At 36.4% G+C, this 18872-nt stretch overlaps 1 protein-coding gene across 7 annotated transcripts in view; it reads right to left on the reverse strand.

Moving 5' to 3' along the window:
- The window catches only part of CNOT6L (CCR4-NOT transcription complex subunit 6 like), a 117207-nt gene that overhangs the window by 32391 nt on the left and 65944 nt on the right, over positions 1–18872 (reverse strand). For all 7 annotated transcript variants that reach the window (XM_015096574.4, XM_012180231.4, XM_004009932.5 and 4 more), the window contains 3 exons: positions 14247–14336; positions 3678–3746; positions 1264–1421 (listed from right to left, as the gene is read on the reverse strand). In XM_015096574.4, the coding sequence (XP_014952060.1) occupies positions 1264–1421; positions 3678–3746; positions 14247–14336 (317 nt within the window). The remainder of the gene's footprint in view (positions 1–1263; positions 1422–3677; positions 3747–14246; positions 14337–18872) is intronic.

Here is an 18872-nt window from a genome sequence, read left to right on the forward strand (position 1 = left end):
TTTTACTCTATTATTATTTATATTCTTTTCATATTTTGAACTTCTCTGGAATGAACACTTTATAACATAGTATTACTTTTATAATAACTTTTAAAATTATGATGCTTCTATGCTTCATACTATACTAAGGAAGAGTGTGAGGCTGTTATTACTATAAATACTGAATCAAAAGCAAGAAAATTAAATAACATAAGCCTATGCTTATTTGTCTCCATGTATGCTAAGCAGCTTCAGTTGTGTCAGATTCTTTGCAATCCTATGGACTGTAGCCTGCTAGGCTCCTCTGTCCATAGCATTCTCCAAGCAAGAATACTGGAGCAGGTTGCCATTCCCTCCTCCAGGGGACCTTCCTGACCCACAGATGGAACCCGTGTCTCCTGTCTCCTGCACTGGCATTTGGGTTCTTTACCACTAGCACCACCTGCTAAGCCCATATTGGCCTCCTCCTCCCCTCATTTTGTGTCAGTTCTCAGTGTTTAAAAGAAAATTTAGCCTTTGAAGACTTCTACTACTTCCTTATTTTCCAGAGTCAAATGAATCATGGATAATAACACAAATATAAGTAAATAATAAAGCTACTCTAACACAAAAAAATTTATTATTAAAGTAATGACTTTATTCTTAAGCTATGCAGAAAAGGAGGTGTGAAATTATAACACTTAAAATTTTAAAGTACCTTAAAGAATTTAATATGACTTGAAAACTGCTAAGAAAAAATGTACTAAAAACTAAAAACTTCTTGGCCATTCATTAGCTGAGCACTGAAAAGCAGTAAAACACTATTTCAATCAAAAGGTGCTTTGCCAGTTAAATTCAATCAAGTATCTAAATTTCTGAGGTTGCTTTTAAAAATAAGGCAAAAATGCATGATTTATAGTACAATATTTTTATATGTATATCACTGAGGAACAATGGTAGACAAGTAATTTTTTTTTACAGATCCCATTATAAATTAAATTTATATTTCTTAAAGATTCAATCTTCAGTAGTTTTCTCTTTCAGCAATACCAATGATTTGTTCATAACACGAATTAACATGAATAACGTGGTGAAATTATTTTCACTTAAGCAATCAGTAAATGAGTATAAGTTTATGGCTTATACAAAACTGTTTCACTGTGGAAATATCCTTTTTTCTTAAGAAGAGAGAAAATAATTCCTTTGGGTTTTTCTTCAAACACAAAATCTCTCCCAAAAGTAAGATCTTTTATAATTTTTAGATTCACCTTTAAGTTACAGACAATTCAATCTCTATAGTGTTACCTGAAGACTAATGATATCTGCGTCACAGTTAACAATTTCTTCCATAATTCCCTTTTTCCTGTATTCCCAGTTTAATGCCCAGGATGGGCAATAGCCATATAGCTGCCGGGTGGCATATTTATCACATAACACATTGTAACACATAACCGTGAATGATGCTAAGAAGTGGGAGAAAAAAACAAGACAAAAGGGAGAAAATTAGGCAACCTTTTCTAAAGCAGTATCACATGTACACCTACACAATCATACATGCCACACAAACATAACTCAAATATCACCACTGTGAAAAGCCTTGAGCAAGATTCTGTTAAACTATATAAAAAACTTCACCAGAGTCCATCCACCATACCAAAGTTCTTTTACCAGAATCAGAGTTATAGCTCATATCTGAGATTGTTTTTAAGGGTATTTTAATAAATAAAAATTCAAGTTTTAGGGAATTCACTGGTTGCTCAGTGGTTAGGACTCTGCACTTCCAATGCTGGGAGCACAGGCTCAATCCCTGGTCAGGTAACTAAGATCCTGCCAGTCATGCGGTATGGCCAAAAATAATCTAATTTTAAATCAATACTAACTTTTTGACACCTAATTTGCTGAGCAAAACTTTTCTCTATAAATGGAATAAAAATAAATTACAAAAGTAAATTTTAATTTTTTTCTCTTTAAAAGGCTTTCATTACCTTTCATTAACAAAATATTCATACTTAGTACTTTTTTGAGTCTCTTACTTCTCTCACTGCTGAGCCAGAAGAACACAGACTAACAAAGTTTAGTTATAAGAGAAACCTTTTTAACCAAATCAAATGCTCATTTTTAAATTTTTAAATTTTTAATTCTCATTTTAAAATTCCCTTAAACTGTAAAGGGACTGTGTGCATGCTCAGTTGCTAAGTCACGTCTGACTCTTTGCGACCCCATGGACTGTAGCCCGCCAGCCTCCTCTGTCCGTGGGATTTCCCAGGCAAGAATACTGCAGTGGGCTGCCATTTTCTACTCCAGAAGATCGTCCTGACCCACAGATCAAACCTGCATCTCCTGCATTGGCAGGTGGGTTCTTCACCACTGAGGCACCAAGGAAGCCAGTAAAAGGACTACAAGTAAACTAACAGGAAAACACAGCTTGTATCCACTGCTGCTCAAAAGTGTGCTCTAGGAAGCAGCAGCATCAGTTATCACCTTGGAACTCAGAAATGCAGAAATTTCTGGCTTCACAAAGACTTACTGAATTGGAATCTGCAATTTAACAAAATCCTAAGGTGATTCTATGCAGAAGCACACCAGTTTGAAAATACCTGATTTTTATCACTAATTTTCTATCCTATCTATCCATTAGAATCATGTTATAGAACTTTAAAAAAAAAATGTTTATCATTCCAGACTAATTTATGTTAGGATTTGGGCATTAATATTTTAAAAAAGCGTCCCAGGTAATTACAATGGGCAGGTATGGGTGAGAATCAATGGTAAGGAATACAAGAAATGAAGTAACGCTCAACTGAAGTTGATTCAGCGTCAGATGATAGGAAGATATTATGAGAAACTTAGTTCAGAGGTCTCCTGGGGATCTGACTGGTGGTCATTATGTATACTGGTACCTCTTTCACCACCTAGGATTAATTCTTACATAGTTTAATTACCATTATAGTTTTGGGGCTATAAATCACCCTTTTAACAATTGAACGTCCCCAAAATTAAGTATCAGCATTTGGTTACTTCATATTAAAACAGGAAAATTTTCACCTTCAAAATAAAATTAGGTATCATAAAAACTATGACTTGTAAGAGGAATATTAATAACAACTTATTTTAAGCAGAATTCCGAACTATAAAATGTCTAATAAACAGTAAGAAGACTATAAATGTCAAATTATCATTGGTCTGCACAAAAAGATAAAGGTTTATATTTTCTACATTTACTGCAGTTCAAGAAATGCTGAATCCTGTAATTAAACTGCTCAAATCTTCACCTTATACCATTTCTATGCCCCTGCCCTGGTATCATATTCTGTTTCCAATATAGTAAATTTGATTCAGTATAAATTATCCCTCTACAAGAGTTATCAGTCTACCCACTAAAGAAAGATAAATCTAAGTAGTTTGAAATTTTTCAGAAGAAAATTCATTACTCCTCATTTTTCTTAAATCACCAAACCTTATGTGAAGATGCCATTTGGAAAGCTCTATTATAAGAAGTAATTTTCAAACCAAGAGCCCATCATTGTGAAAGATATGAGATTCTTGTACATAAGCCTCAGGGTGGACTTTAACTCTACCCATCAGTATTTCTAAACTCATCTAAACTCAGGGGAGGTAAAACAAAGGCCTAATTTGAAGGTTAATTTCATCACAAAGCCCAAATGGCATTTCAAGTGTACCTGAAAAAAGTCAAGAAAGAATAAGAAAAACTGTTTTACCTGATGGCAGAATTTGGTCTCGTTCTTTTAATGTAATCCATGGCCTCGGAGGAAGCTGCTCTGGATGAACTGGAAAAAAAAATATTTTTTAAAAATGTAATTTCCTGTATTTCTAAAATTAGTATTATTTACTAATTTATAATGTCAAATCAGCTTCTGTTTTCTCTTCAGCTATAATAGCCCATGTGTGTACGTGCTAAGTCACTTCAGTCCTCCCAAATCTTTGTGACGCTATGGACTACAGCCCACCAGACTTCTCTGTCCATGGGATTTTCTAGGCAAGAATACTGGAGTGGGTTGCCATGCCCTCCTCCAGGGGACCTTCCCGACCCAAGGACTGAACCGTTGTCTCTTATGTCTCCTGCACTGCAGGGGATTCTTTACCACTAGCACCACCTGGGAAATCCATATGGTCTTAAAAATCTAGTACTGAAATATAATGAAGATTTAAAAGCTGAAGGAAGTTGATGAAGAGTTATGCAGAAAACACAAAACTAACATCTGAAAAGAACACAAAGAAATTCATTAATGGCATTTATATTTACACGGTATTTATTTTTAAAAGTACCTATTTAAATCCTTAAGTAAGAGGCTTATGTCTTAATTATACATGTAAACTGTACTGACTCAGTCTTGTTCCCAGAGGGAAAATGAAAGCTATGTGAAGTTTCAACACACTGATGAACAAAATTACTCAAATATTTTTAAAACAGAAAAAAAAAATGCATGCCTAAGAAAAACTACTGAATTTTCTAATAGGGCTTTCATTTCCTAATTTTAATCTTTCTTTTATAATGTTGATACAAAGCCAGAGATTAGAATGACGCTATACATACAGAAAAAAGGAAGGCACTGGTTAAACATTAATTGCTCAGATATGACTGTCGATACTAATGGAACTAAATTCTACCAAACTATCAGGTGAAAGAAAATGCACTAAGTTAAGATTTAACTACCTCTTTTTTCCTCTCCCTTTTAAACACAATTGCAATTACAGGACAGTTTGATTCAAGTTTGCAGATTTACCCAGGGAATCAGTGGCTAAGAAATGTATCCCATTTAAGCAGAAACACTCCACCATCACCCAGCCACAGAAATTTTCAACCAAGTATCCAAGATCTTTAAAAAAGTGTTATTTTACTAACCATTTTAGTGTTCCAAAAGTCTAGCTAAAGGATGCCTCTTTTAGCAGCCATATTGTTCACAAAGTGAAATGAATGTTATTTTGCATAGTCCGTATCTTGCCAAGAAAGTAATGAAGGTCATCATAAGATAACAAACCATCCAGCTGGTTCAACACACTGAATCCTGGAAAATAACCTTGCCTCCTAGGAGTGCTGTGCCAGAACTATGGCAACTCTCTCTAAAACAGAAGTTCATTATAGAAATATAATGGAGAGTAAACAAAGAACTCCTCAGCTGCTGGGATCCTTATTAACAAATAGTTAAAAACTCAGAAAGCATGAAAATTATCAAAATAAAAGTGATGTCAACATTCCGACGCTTCCCATATCTTAATACAGCCAAATTTAACAGTGTAAGTAAAACATATACTATTCCCCCAAAATAACTGAAGAACAAAAGCATAGGAAAAGATACTGTATCTCACCAGTAACCAGGAAAAACTTAAAAATGAGATAGCATGTCTTTATCTAGGTTGACAAAAAATTTTAAGTTTAATAATATCCAGGGTTGGTGAAAGTGATAAGAAATAGATACTTGCACATACAACTGGTGGGAATACAAACTGGTACAGCTATCTGGATGGACAAATGGGCACCATCTTTTAAAATTTAAAACATTAATGTCCCTGTGACCTAGCAATTCTATTTCTTGGGATCAGCCCTATCTGCTTAAAGCAGCAAACATATTCATTATGCCAATGTTTAAAAGAAAAAAGATACATGCATGCTAAAGTGGAAAGGCATGTAAGACATTCTGCTGGGTGAGGGAAAAGTAGAAAATATATAATGATAAAATATATTTTATTAATAATTAGATAATAATATAGTAGGATATATTTTATTAGAAAAAATTTAAAACACATATGCAAAGTAATACAATGCAAGAAAATTTCTACTGGTTTAATTTTTATATATAAATGTCTAGAAATGTCTATAAGGATACACACCCAACTTCTAAGTGTGCTTACTTACACAGAAGGGACTAGAATTAAAGGTAGTGGTCAAAGGAAATTCTGGTCTTAACCAGAATTTTAATATTTCTTTCAAAGAGAATAATATATTCATATGTAACATATATTTACTTAACATTGACTTTTTTCAAAGATAAAATTGCATGGCCAATGATTTGACAAAGGATCAGTCAGTTTAGTCGCTGTCGCATCTGACTCTTTGCAACTCCATGGACTGCATCATGCCAGGCTTCCCTGTCCATCACCAAGTCCCAGAGCTTACTCAAACTCCAAACGATAGGACTATATTTATATAAGCCAACAATCAAATAAAGACTGTTTAATAGCTAAATCTGTAAGGTCCTAGCACAGTACCAGAATGTGGATCAAAACTGAACACTACTCTCATCATGAACAGAAGAGACAGCAGTTAACATCTTTCAACATCATACCTAAAAATGTGATCTGAAACAATTCTCCCATTTTTATCTTCCATACATGCCACACTAAGTGCTAGACAGCCCTGAAGCCATGAGGAATAGACCTGGAGGGAGACGGGGAGAGGGGGTGAGAAAAGTGTGATTTTCCACACCTCACAGCGATCAACAGCACTGGGCCTGGATTCCCACAGTGAGGGTGCCAGCTGAGCCTGAAGAGCCAGCAAAACCCACATGCTAAACCTAAACTGGGCAGTTGCCTGCTACTGAGGTTTTTAAAAGGTCATGAGTTTCCTAACATAGTATTAAAAAATATCCAGGGCACAGGTGAAAACCACTGGTCATACCAAAGACCAGGAAAATCACAATTTACTTGAGAAAAGACTACCAACAGACAATAACACAGAGGTGATTCAGCTGTTGAAATTATCTGACAGAACATTTTAAAGTAGTCAACATAAAACTGCTTCATAAAGTTAATTACCAATTCTCTTGAAACAGATGAAAAAATAGAAAACCCCAGCAAAAAAGTGGAAAGTGAAAGTAGCTCAGTTGTGTCAATTCTTTGCGACTCCATGGACAATTCTCCATGCCGGAATACTATAGTGGGTAGCCTTTCCCTCCTTCAGGGGATCTTCCCAACACAGGGATCGAACCCCGGTCTCTCGCATTGCAGGCAGATTCTTTATCAGCTGAGTCACAAGGGAATCCCACAATAGAAGTGGACGGGCACAATAATATAGACAACCAAACATAACATTATTGAATTTGAGAACAAATCAAGAGAATTTACTCAACAAGAAGAAAACAGAAAAAAAAAAATGAAGAAAGCTTTAAGAACCTGTGGGTTCCTCAAAAGATCTAAGATTCATAAAATCAAAGTTCAGAAAGAGAAGAGACAGAATGTAGACTCAAAAAATATTCAAAGAGATAATGACCCAAAATCCCCAAATTTAACAAACAACATAAATCTACACATTCAAGAAGATGTACAAACTTCAAAAAAAATAAACCCAAAGAATCGACACCAACACCATCATAATGAAACTGGTAAAAACTAAAGACAAAGAATCTCAAAAATACCAGAAAAATGACACATCACCTAAAAGGAAACAACAGATTTCTTTCTAAAAACCATGGTGCCAGAGGAAGTGATACAATATTTTTTCAAGAGCTAAAAGAAAACAACTGTCAACCTCAAATTCTGTGGCCAACAGAACTTGCCTTCATAAATCAAGGAAAAATAAAGATGTTATCAAAGGAAAACTAAAAGACTTCATTGCCAGCAGACTGGCCCTTAAGGAATGGCTAAAGGAAGCTCCTTAAGATGGAAAGAAAATGTTAACAGCAGAAGAAATGGAACATCAAAACAGAAAGAACAAGGAAAGAGTGAAAGGATAAACGTAACAGATTAACTTTCTCTGCATGAGCTTCTTATATTGCATCTAATGGCTGAAGCAAAAACTGTAACATATATGTGGTACTCAGTGTAAGTAGAGGACATACTGGAGACAGTTATATTTGGCTGCAGTCCATGGGGTCGCTAAGAGTCGGACACGACTGAGCAACTTCACTTTGACTTTTCACTTTCATGCACTGGAGAAGGAAATGGCAACCCACTCCAGTGTTCTTGCCTAGAGAATCCCAGGGACGGGGGAGCCTGGTGGGCTGCCATCTATGGGGTTGCACAGAGTCGGACACGACTGAAGTGACTTAGCAGCAGCAGCAGCAGCAAGGCAAAGGGACACAAATGGAAGTAGGGCATCAATAATTGGCTTAAAATGAGAAGACACTATTATCAATAGACTGTGTTAAGTATGTATATTGTGATATCTAAAAAGTCATCATTAAGAAAACTATACAAGACAGTATCCTCTAAAACAGCATAAATAAAACAAGATGGTATCCTAAAAATGTTCAAATAGCCCATAAGAAACCAAGAAATGACAAATAAAGGAGAAACAAAGGAAACAGACAACAAATAACAAAATGACTGATTTCAAGTTCTACATATCAATTCTTACTTTAAATGTAAACAGTCTAATAAATATACAAATTAAATGAGTGGAAATGTTCTCTTGGTATTTCTGATTTTCTTGAAGAGATCTCTAGTCTTTCCCATTCTGTTGTTTTCCTCTATTTCTTTGCATTGATCGCTGAGGAAGGCTTTCTTATCTCTCCTTGCTGTTCTTTGGAACTCTTTGCTAGACATGGAACAACAGACTGGTTCCAAATAGGAAGAGGAGTACATCAAAGCTGTATATTGTCACTCTGTTTATTTAACTTATATGCAGAGTACATCATGAGAAACACTGGGCTGGAAGAAGCACAAGCTGGAATCAAGATTGCCGGGAGAAATATCAATAATCTCAGATATGCCAATGACACCACCCTTATGGCAGAAAGTAAAGAGGAACTAAAATGCCTCTTGAAAGTGAAAGAGGAGTGTGAAAAAGTTGGCTTAAAGCTCAACATTCAGAAAACGAAGATCATGGTATCTGGGCCCATCACTTCGTGGGAAATAGATGGGGAAACAGTGGAAACAGTGGAAACAGTGTCAGACTTTATTTCTGGGGGCTCCAAAATCACTGCAGATGGTGACTGCAGCCATGAAATTAAAAGACGCTTACTCACTGGAAGAAAAGTTATGACCAACCTAGACAGCATATTAAAAAGCAGAGATTGAAGGCAGGAGGAGAAGGGGACGACAGAGGATGAGATGGTTGGATGGCATCACTGACTCAATGGAGATGAGTCTGAGTAGACTCCAGGAGTTGGTGATGGACTGGGAGGCCTGGTGTGCTGTGGTCCAAGGGGTTGCAAAGATTCAGACATGACTGAGTGACTGAACTGAACTGAACTGAAAATGAACATTGTTCCTAAACCAAAAGAGGAGGTTGCACACAAGAAAAAGATATCCTAAAAGAAACTGAAGAAACAAAAACTTACGGTCAGGGGTAGGGGAGGCTGCAAAAAATAAATGAAAATAAAAATAAAAATCAAGGAAAATTGGAAGTTGTCAAACAGGAGATGGCAAGAGTGAACGTTGACATTTTAGGACTCAGCAAACTAAAATGGACTGGAATGGGTGAATTTAACTCAGATGACCATTATATCTACTACTGTGGGCAAGAATCCCTTAGAAGAAATGGAGTAGCCATCATAGTCAACAAGAGTCCGAAAAGGAGTACTTGGAAACAATCTCAAAAACGACAGAATGATCTCTGTTCGTTTCCAAGGCAAACCATTCAGTATCACAGTAATCCAAGTCTATGCCCCGACCAGTAATGCTGAAGAAGCTGAAGTTGAATGGTTCTATGAAAACCTACAAGCCCTTTGAGAACTAACACCCAAAAAAGATGTCCTGTTCATTACAGGGGACTGGAATAAAAAAGTAGGAAGTCAAGAAAGACCTGGAGTAACAGGTAGATTTGTCTCCGGAGTACAGAATGAAGCAGGGCAAAGGCTAATAGAGTTTTGCTAAAAGAACTCACTAGTCATAGCAAACACCCTCTTCCAACAATACAAGAGAAGACTCTACACATGGACATCACCAGATGGTCAATACCAAAATCAGACTGATCATATTCTATGCAGCCAAAGATGGAGAAGCTCTATATAGTCAACAAAAACAAGACCAGGAGCTGACTGGCTCACACCATGAACTCCTTATTGACAAATTCAGACTTAAATTGAAGAAAGTAGGGAAAACCACTAGACCATTCAGGTATGACTTAAATCAAATCCCCTACAATTATACAGCAAAAGTGAGAAACAGATTCAAGGGTTTAGATCTGATAGACACAGTGCCTGATGAACTATGGACAGAGGTTCATGACATTGTACAAGAGACAAGGATTAAGACCATTCCCAAGAAAGAGAAATGCAAAAAAGCAAAATGGTTGTCTGAGAAGGCCTTACAAATAGCTGTGAAAAGAAGAGAAGCTAAAAGCAAAGGAGAAAAGGAAAGATATACCCATTTGAATGCAGAGTTCCAAAGAATAGCAAGGAGAGATAAGAAAGGCTTCCTCAGTGATCAGTGCAAAGAAACAGAGGAAAACAACAGAATGGGAAAGACTAGACATAGTGGCTCAGATGGTAAAGCATCTGTCTGCAATGCAGGAGACCTGGGTTCGATCCCTGGGTTGGGAAGATCCCCTAGAGAAGGAAATGGTAGCCCACTCCAGTATTCTTGCCTGGAAAAACCCATGGACCGCGGAGCCTGGTAGGCTACCGATGGGGTCACAAAGCGTCGGACATGACTGAGCGACTTCACTTTCACTTTCAAGGGAACATTTCATGCAAAGATGGGCTCAATAAAGGACAGAAATGGTAGGGACTTAACAGAAGCAGAAGATATTAAGAAGAGGTGGCAAGAATATAAAGAAGTACTGTACAAAAAGGGTCTTCATGACCCAGATAACCACAAAAGTATGATCACTCACCTAGAGACAGATATCCAGGAATGCGAAGTCAAGTGGGCCTTAGGAAGCATCACTACGAACAAAGCTAGTAGAGGTGATGGAATTCCAGTTGAGCTATTTCAAATCCTAAAAGATGATGCTGTGAAAGTGCTGCACTCAGTATGCCAGCAAATCTGGAAAACTCAACAGTGCCCAGAGGACTGGAAAAGGTCAGTTTTCATTACAATCCCTAAGAAAGGCAATGCCAAAGAATGCTCAAACTAATGCACAATTGCACTCATCTCACACACTAGTTAAGTAATGCACAAAATTCTCCAAGCCAGGCTTCAACAGTACGTGAACTGTGAAATTCCAGATGTTCAAGCTGGTTTTAGAAGAGGCAGAGGAACCAGAGATCAAATTGCCAACATCCGCTGGATTACTGAAACAGCAAGAGAGTTCCAGAAAAATATCTATTTCTGCTTTATTGACTATGCCAAAGCCTTTGACTGTGTGGATCACAATAAACTGTGGAAAATTCCAAAAGAGATGGGAATACCAGACCACCTTACCTGCCTCTTAAGAAATCTGTATGCAGGTCAGAAAGCAACAGTTAGAACTGGACATGGAACAACAGACTGGTTGCAAATCAGGAAAGGAGTAAGTCAAGGCTGTATACTGTCACCCTGCTTATTTAACTTATATGCAGAGTACATCATGAGAAACGCTGGGCTGGAAGAAGCACAAGCTGGAATCAAGACTGCCAGGAGAAATATTAATAACCTCAGATATGCAGATGACACCACCCTTACGCAGAAAGCGAAGAAGAACTAAAGCGCCTCTTGATGAAAGTGAAAGAGGAGACTGATAAAGTTGGCTTAAAACTCAACATTCAGAAAACTAAGATCATGGCATCTGGGCCCATCACATTATGCCAAATAGATGAGGAAACAGTGACAGACTTTATTTTTGTGGGCTCCAAAATCACTGCAGATGGTGGACTGTGGCCATGAAATTAAAAGTTGCTTACTCATTGGAAGAAAAGCTATGACCAACCTAGACAGCATATTCAAAAGCAGAGACATTACTTTGCCAACAAAGGTCCATCTAGTCAAGGGTATGGTTTTTCTAGTAGTCATGTATGGATGTGAGAGTTGGACTATAAAGAAAGCTGAGTGCCAAAGAATTGATGCTTTTGAACTGTGGTGTTGGAGAAGACTCTCGAGAGTCCCCTGGACAGCAAGGAGATCCAACCAGTCCATCCTAAAGGAAATCAGTCCTGGGTATCACTGGAAGGACTGATGTTGAAGCCGAAACTCCAATACTTTTGCCACCTGATGCAATTTGATGCAAAGAGCTGACTCATTGGAAAAGAGTCTGATGCTGTGAGGGATTGGGGGCAGGAGGAGAAGGGGACGACAGAGGATGAGATGGTTGGATGGCATCACTGACTCAATGGACATGAGTTTGAGTAAACTCTAGGAGTTGTTGATGGACAGGGAGGCCTGGCTTGCTGCTGTCCCTGGGGTCGCAGAGTCAGACACAACTGACTCATTGAACTGAAAAGTTTTTAAAAAAAAAGGAAGAAGAAAATGCACTATTGTAAATATACTGATTCTTTGCAAAACAAACTACAGTAGATTCTTGAACAAAAACAGGATAGTGACCCTGACCCCTGCACAGTCAACACCTTTACATATAACCTTACAGCCCTGGGTATCCTCGGTTCCGCAACACATATTCAACCAAATTTAAATCCTATAGTACTATTCATTGAAAAGAAATCTGCATCTAAGTGGACCTGTGCAGTTCAAACCTGTGTTGCTCAACAGTCTATTGCATCCCCCCAAAAATCCCTACACTTACAGTTGGGGGAGTGGAGAAATTTGAAAGGCTGTTTCTAGCAATTTTAATGAAACTCTAAGGCAAAATAAGCATGGGGCCAAAATAAGCCAAGACTTTATAATCAAATCAAGAGGGAAGATTTACTCTACTGCATCTCAAAACATTTTACAAAGCTACCATAAATAACCACCTTATATTGCAATAAAGACTAACAAAAGGTAACAAAAAACAGAGGTTCTAGAAATAGATCCATACAAATGTTGATGGTTCATGACAAAAGGGCACAAAAAATAGTAATGAAAGGACAGCCTTTTCAATAAATGGCTATGGGTTAATTTAATATACAAATTTGGAAAAGTTACAAAAATTGAATCCTGTGTTACACAAACATCAATTCCGCGAAGCTTATAGTTCCAAATGTTGCAAGTGGAAAACAGAGCTTCTAGATAATAACACAGAATACATCCACGAACTTGAGGTAGGGAAAAATTCTTAAAGAGGACACAAAAGCAGTATCATACTAAAAAGATCAATAAAGCAAAGTATGTTAAACTTCTGCTGTTCATCAACAGACAAATTAAGAGAGTAAAAACCAATAACAGCATGGGAAAAGATATTTGCAACATATGTAGCAACAAACAGCTTATATATAAAACACAAGAAAAACTCTTTAAAAATCACATATACACACACCAGATATGCCATATGGCTGGGTCAACAGGCTATATTCATACAGATAAGACACATACTATTTCAAAAAAAGAAGAAAATAACAAACACATGCTTTGTATACAACCTAAAAACCACATATTCTTCATACTAAAAGGACTTCTTTAATAAATCTGATGTCTCTCTCCATCAATCAATTTTGTCTTTTTAGCCAAAAAAATTTTAAATAACATTTGATTTCCCCTTATTGTAAATCTTAGTATGTTTTTTAAATTATCATATGTAGATGGGTGTCTTCTATGACAGAATTTAAAAGAGTACTGCAAAAATATTGTAATGATGGCCTCTATGCTTGAATCTAGATTTCTCTAGCACTGTTTCAGGATTCTGTATTTTAGAAAGGCATTAGTCCAAGAAAATTATTTGAATTTAGCAGCATCTCCATTATTTTACCTGTATTTTCAGTGTTTAAGCAAAAAAAAAAAAAAAAAAAAATTCAGTCAAAATACTTAAAAGCTTTCTTATATTAAAGATTTTTCATTTGGAATACAACTATATTAATCAGATAAATGTGATGTACTTAATTAAAATCTTGCTGGCATAATTTCCACAAAGGTGAGTGAATCAAACAAATCATTTCATTCATGAAAAATGTGTACCACGTGTGGGTTCCAAGTAATCTGCATCCAATTCAAACAACTGATAACTAGGTATCTTTGTGGTTAAGAGCAAGACCATCTTGGGTTCACAGCTTTTGACATTAGTCAGCCACATATTTAAGTTAATTACTTTATTCTCTCAATTTCAGAATGCCAGTAAAAATTCCCATCTCCTAGATTCCTTAAAAGATTTGACAAGATAATGTTAACTAATGCTCCTAATATATTGCTTGGTAAATATAAAGCACTGACTGTGTGCAAAAAAGATTGTCCCACTACAATACTAATGCTGGGATATACTAATGCCAGGAACTTCCATCATATAAGCAGTTTTAAAAACTGATCAGATGCTCTTAAGCAACATGGGATACTTAGCTAACAGTAATATCTGTCGAGTTTACTGCTTTGTAATTAACATTTACCTGCAAGATTGTCAAGCATGAAGTTCAGTAGCTTTCGGGTTCCATCTGGGTCCTGGTATAAATTGAGAATATCCTGTGATAAAGGATTGCCTAAAGAACAGAAAAATAAAATCTGTTAAGAGCTACAATTGGAAGACAAAACAAACATACATGATAAAACAAAATTCTAATTTTCTAAAGTGAATTTTACTGTACTCAGTCTGTTAAATAAATTGAAAGAAGTCATATGAATTAAATATTCTGGTGAGACAGTTATAAAGAAAAACTTCAAAAGATCTAGTTAGATTTCACTGTTTATACTGCGTATCTATAATTTGGGTGTGTCAAAATCACATATATACATACATACACATACAAATATACATATTAATCTTGGTCATTTCTGAAGTAATATCACAAATTGGCACTTTGAAGTAACCCCATAGGTTCCACATATATCTTTGAAGGCAATATTCTAAATGAAAGGAAAACAGCCTTGTGTGAGAAAGAATGAATGATATTATTAAAAAGGAGAGTCTTCCTAGTTAGAATATACATGGAGAAAAGGAAGATCCTTCAAGTGAAAAGAAAACTTATCATTACCAAGATGAGTTAGTGAAATATAGAAGGAAATAATTTTTTTAATGACAGTGATCAGGGATATCTGAATACTATAACAAAACAAGCTACTGTTAACAGCCTAAATGTTTACTTAAGGAATAAAGACAGTATTTGTTAAGACAAGCATGCAAAAACAGTAAACAGATTTGAAAAAACAAAAAGTATAGAACTTCCAGAAATTAAGTTCCAACTATTAAAACAAACAAAATCTTCAATACAACATACACCAACACAAATATCTAAAATTAAATGACACTGACCAATTAGAAAGAACATGTGGTTAGAAAGAACATGGAGAACCTGGAACTCTCAGAAGTTGCAGGACACTGACGGAAGTGTAAAATAATACAACCATGGTGAAAACCTGGTGAGCGGTTTCCAACTGACTTGAAAGTGGAAAAGGAAACTTTCTGGGTTGATGGAAATGTTCTACATCTTGAGCTAGGTAGTGGTTACACAGATGTGTTTTTGTCAAAATTAGCCAAGCAGCATCCTTAAGTATTTAGGTATTTTACTATATGCAATCAGGCTTCCCTGGTGGCTCAGTGCTAAAGAATTCACCTGCAGGAGCCCAAGTTCAATCCCTAGGTTGGGAAGATCCCCTGGAGGAGGGTATAGCTACCCACTCCAGGATTCTTGCCTGGAGTATCCTATGGACAGAAGAGCCTGGCTAGCTATGGTCCACAGGGTCACAGAGTTGGACACAACTGAAGCAACTGAGTGTACATGCAAGCACGCACTGCATGTAACCATAACTAATAAAGTACTAGGGGTGGAGACCATGAATGAGGGACTTTCCTGGGAGTCCAGCAGTTAAGAATCCACACTTCCACTTCAGGGGCGCAGGTTAGATCCCTGCCTAGGGAACTAAGATCCCACATGCTGTGTGGCGCTGCCCAAGTATGTTAGTTGCTCAGTCATGTCCAACTCTTTGTGACACCAGGGACTGTGGCACGCCAGGATGCTCTCTGCCCATGGAATTCTCTAGGCAATAACACTGGAGTGGGTTGTCATTTCCTTCTCCAGGGGATCTTTCCAATTCAGGGATTGAACCCAGGTCTCCTGTACTGCAGGCTGGCTCTTTACCATCTGAGCCACCAGGGAAGCCCAAAAAACAACAAAAACAAAATGAAACAAAACAAGAAACCATGAATGAGTTAGGTAGTAGATTACACCAGCTGAAAATAAAACAAATGAACAGGAAAACTATACCCAAAGAAATTACCCAGAATGTACCACTGAGCATCAAAAAGATGTGAAGCACAAGACAATAAAAATATGGGACTTAGAGCAAGAAATCTTAATGCACGATAAATTGGAGCTCTGGGTAAATCAGTACTTTGTTTTCTGCTCCAATATGTAAAGAGATTGGAAGTTGATTCTTGCCGAGAGTTAAGAGACTTCTTCCTGGAGGAGAGGGAGGAAGTTATCATTGGCAAATGTCTTAAATTTGTAGGTGGCCAAGATCAAGGAAACACCTGGAGCAAATAGCAGACTAACCAAAAGGTTTAAAAGAAAATGCTGGGAATGAGATGTAAATATGGGCTCTGAAAAGCTCAGACATATTCCTGGGACTCTAGAAGACAAAATGCATATGAAGACCTATGCTCATGTTTAGGAAAAAACCTAAAAACAGCCTAAGCTCTCACCTCTGTCTGACCCTGAGGTTATGCAATGAAAGAAGTGAAGGACAAAGCCGAATTATAAACTTCCTGGCTGATTACTGATTGTATGCCCCCAAACACACACTGAGCCACTTGGCCAAGAGTGGGAGACTTACTAGTGACAGGCATTTATCAAAATCTTTGGCCAAGCACTAGCTGACCATAAACTGAATAAAGGCCTTAATGGCCACATATGATAAAGCACACAAAATTAGTTCTGAGAAATCACTGAAGCAACAAACAACGCACACAACAAGCAGCAACAACAGACAACCCCGGGAAGGGGAAAGAGTCTAATTTCAAAGTTGCCACATTATCTTAAAAGTCCAATTCTTAACCAAAAACCTATGAAACACACAGAGAAACGAGAGTATATCCTAAACACAGGGAAGAGATCCATCAATAAAAACTGTCCCTAAGAACAATAAAAACTGTACCCAAGGATTTACTAGAAAAAACTTTGAAATCTACTATTTTAATATGCTTAAAGAGCTGAAGAAAACCATGCCTAAAGAATTAAAGTATGAGAATGACATCTCACCAAATAAAGAATACCAAAAAATAAACAGAAATTATAAAAGGAACAAAATAGAAATTATAAAATTTTTTTGAAAATCACTAGAAGGGCTCAAGAGTAGTACCGGATGGGTAGAAGAAAAGATCTGTGACCTTGAAGAGAAGTTATTTGAAATTACACAGTCTGAGGAAAAGGAAGAAAAAGGAATGAAGAAAAATTAACAGAGCTCAGAGATGTATCAGACAACAAGTATAACAACTTATACATAATGGAGTCCCAGAAGAGGAGGAGAGAAAAGAACAGGAAAAAAAACTAAAAGAAATAATGGTCAAAAGCATCCCATATTTAATCAAAAACATTAATAGAAGAGGCCAAATAAATTCCAAGTAAAATAAAATGTAAGAGAGGCCCTGGACAAATTGTAATAAAACTGCAAAGTCAAAGAATCTAAGACAGTCGTGACACATGGTGTACAGAGCCTCAAAGTAAGATTAACAGCTGATTTCTCATCAGAAACTATAGAAGCCAAAAGGCAGTAGAATAACACATTCCAAGTACTAAAGGAAAAATAAATGAACCATCAATCTAGGAATTCTATATCCAGCAAAAATATCCTTCAAAAATAAAGGGGACAGAAAGATATTCCTAAATAAACAAAACCTGAGTTTCTCACTAGCATACTAAGCCCTCAGGAAATACTAAACAGATTCTGTTAGCTGAACTGAAAGAAAACAGAACAGTAACTTGAATCCATATGAAAAATCAGAGTACCAGTAAAGGTATTCCACACAGTAACATATAAAAGACAGTGTAAATTTAATTTTCTAACTTTTCCCCTCCTATTTAATATAAGAGATAAATGCACACAGCAATAATTATAAATCTATGTTGACAGGCACACAACATAAAAAGATGGTATTTGTAATGATAGCAGTATAAAAGAGAAGTGAATGGAGATACAGATGCAAAGTTATTTTATATTGCTGAAATTAAACTGCTACTAATCCAAATTAAATTACTGTAAACTAAGATGTTAACTGTAATCCTTAAGGTAATCACTAAGAAAATAACTCAAAATAATACAGCAAAAGAAACAAAGGAATTAAATTGGTACATTGGGAAACATCCATCTAGAACAAAAGAAGGCATTAATTGAGGAAAAGTGGAACAAAAAGAACATAACACATACAGAAAACAAATAGCAAAATAACTGACATGAATCCCACTTTATCAGCAAACACATTAGATGTAAGTGGATTAAACTCAGATTAAAAAGCAGAGAACTGCAGAATGACTAATAAAACAAGACTTATATGCTGTCTAAAAAAGGCACACTATAAGGACAAACACAGATGGAAAGTAATCTTTTACAGAAAGAGATACACCCTACAAACAGTAACCAAAAGAGCAGAAGTGGCTACATTGAGATAAGGATAACCTCAATGTCTTGTATTGATGAAAAACTGAATTAGTAGTTAAGAGCTTTTCAACAAAAAAATTTCAGGCCCATATATTTTTACTGGAAGAGTCATCCCATAAGGTAAGAAAGCAATAATACAAATGGAAACTATTCAAGATGTCTGAGTAACACTTTTCAATTCAATTTACAAAGTCAGCAGTATCCTGGTATCAAGCCAGACAAAAGCACTGCAAAAAATATACTACAGAATGTCTTATCATAAATGTACAAATCTTCAACAAAATACTAGCAATACAGTATTTCAACAATATATTAAAAACAGAACACATTATGGTCAAGTGGTATTTAAAATGGGACAAGAAGGTGAGTTCTATCTATTGACAGAAGGCTGATTATTACTGAAAAACCACCAATGTAATTCAGCA

The sequence above is a fragment of the Ovis aries genome, chromosome 6 (genome assembly GCF_016772045.2).
Source record: "Ovis aries strain OAR_USU_Benz2616 breed Rambouillet chromosome 6, ARS-UI_Ramb_v3.0, whole genome shotgun sequence".
NCBI lineage: Eukaryota > Metazoa > Chordata > Mammalia > Artiodactyla > Bovidae > Ovis > Ovis aries.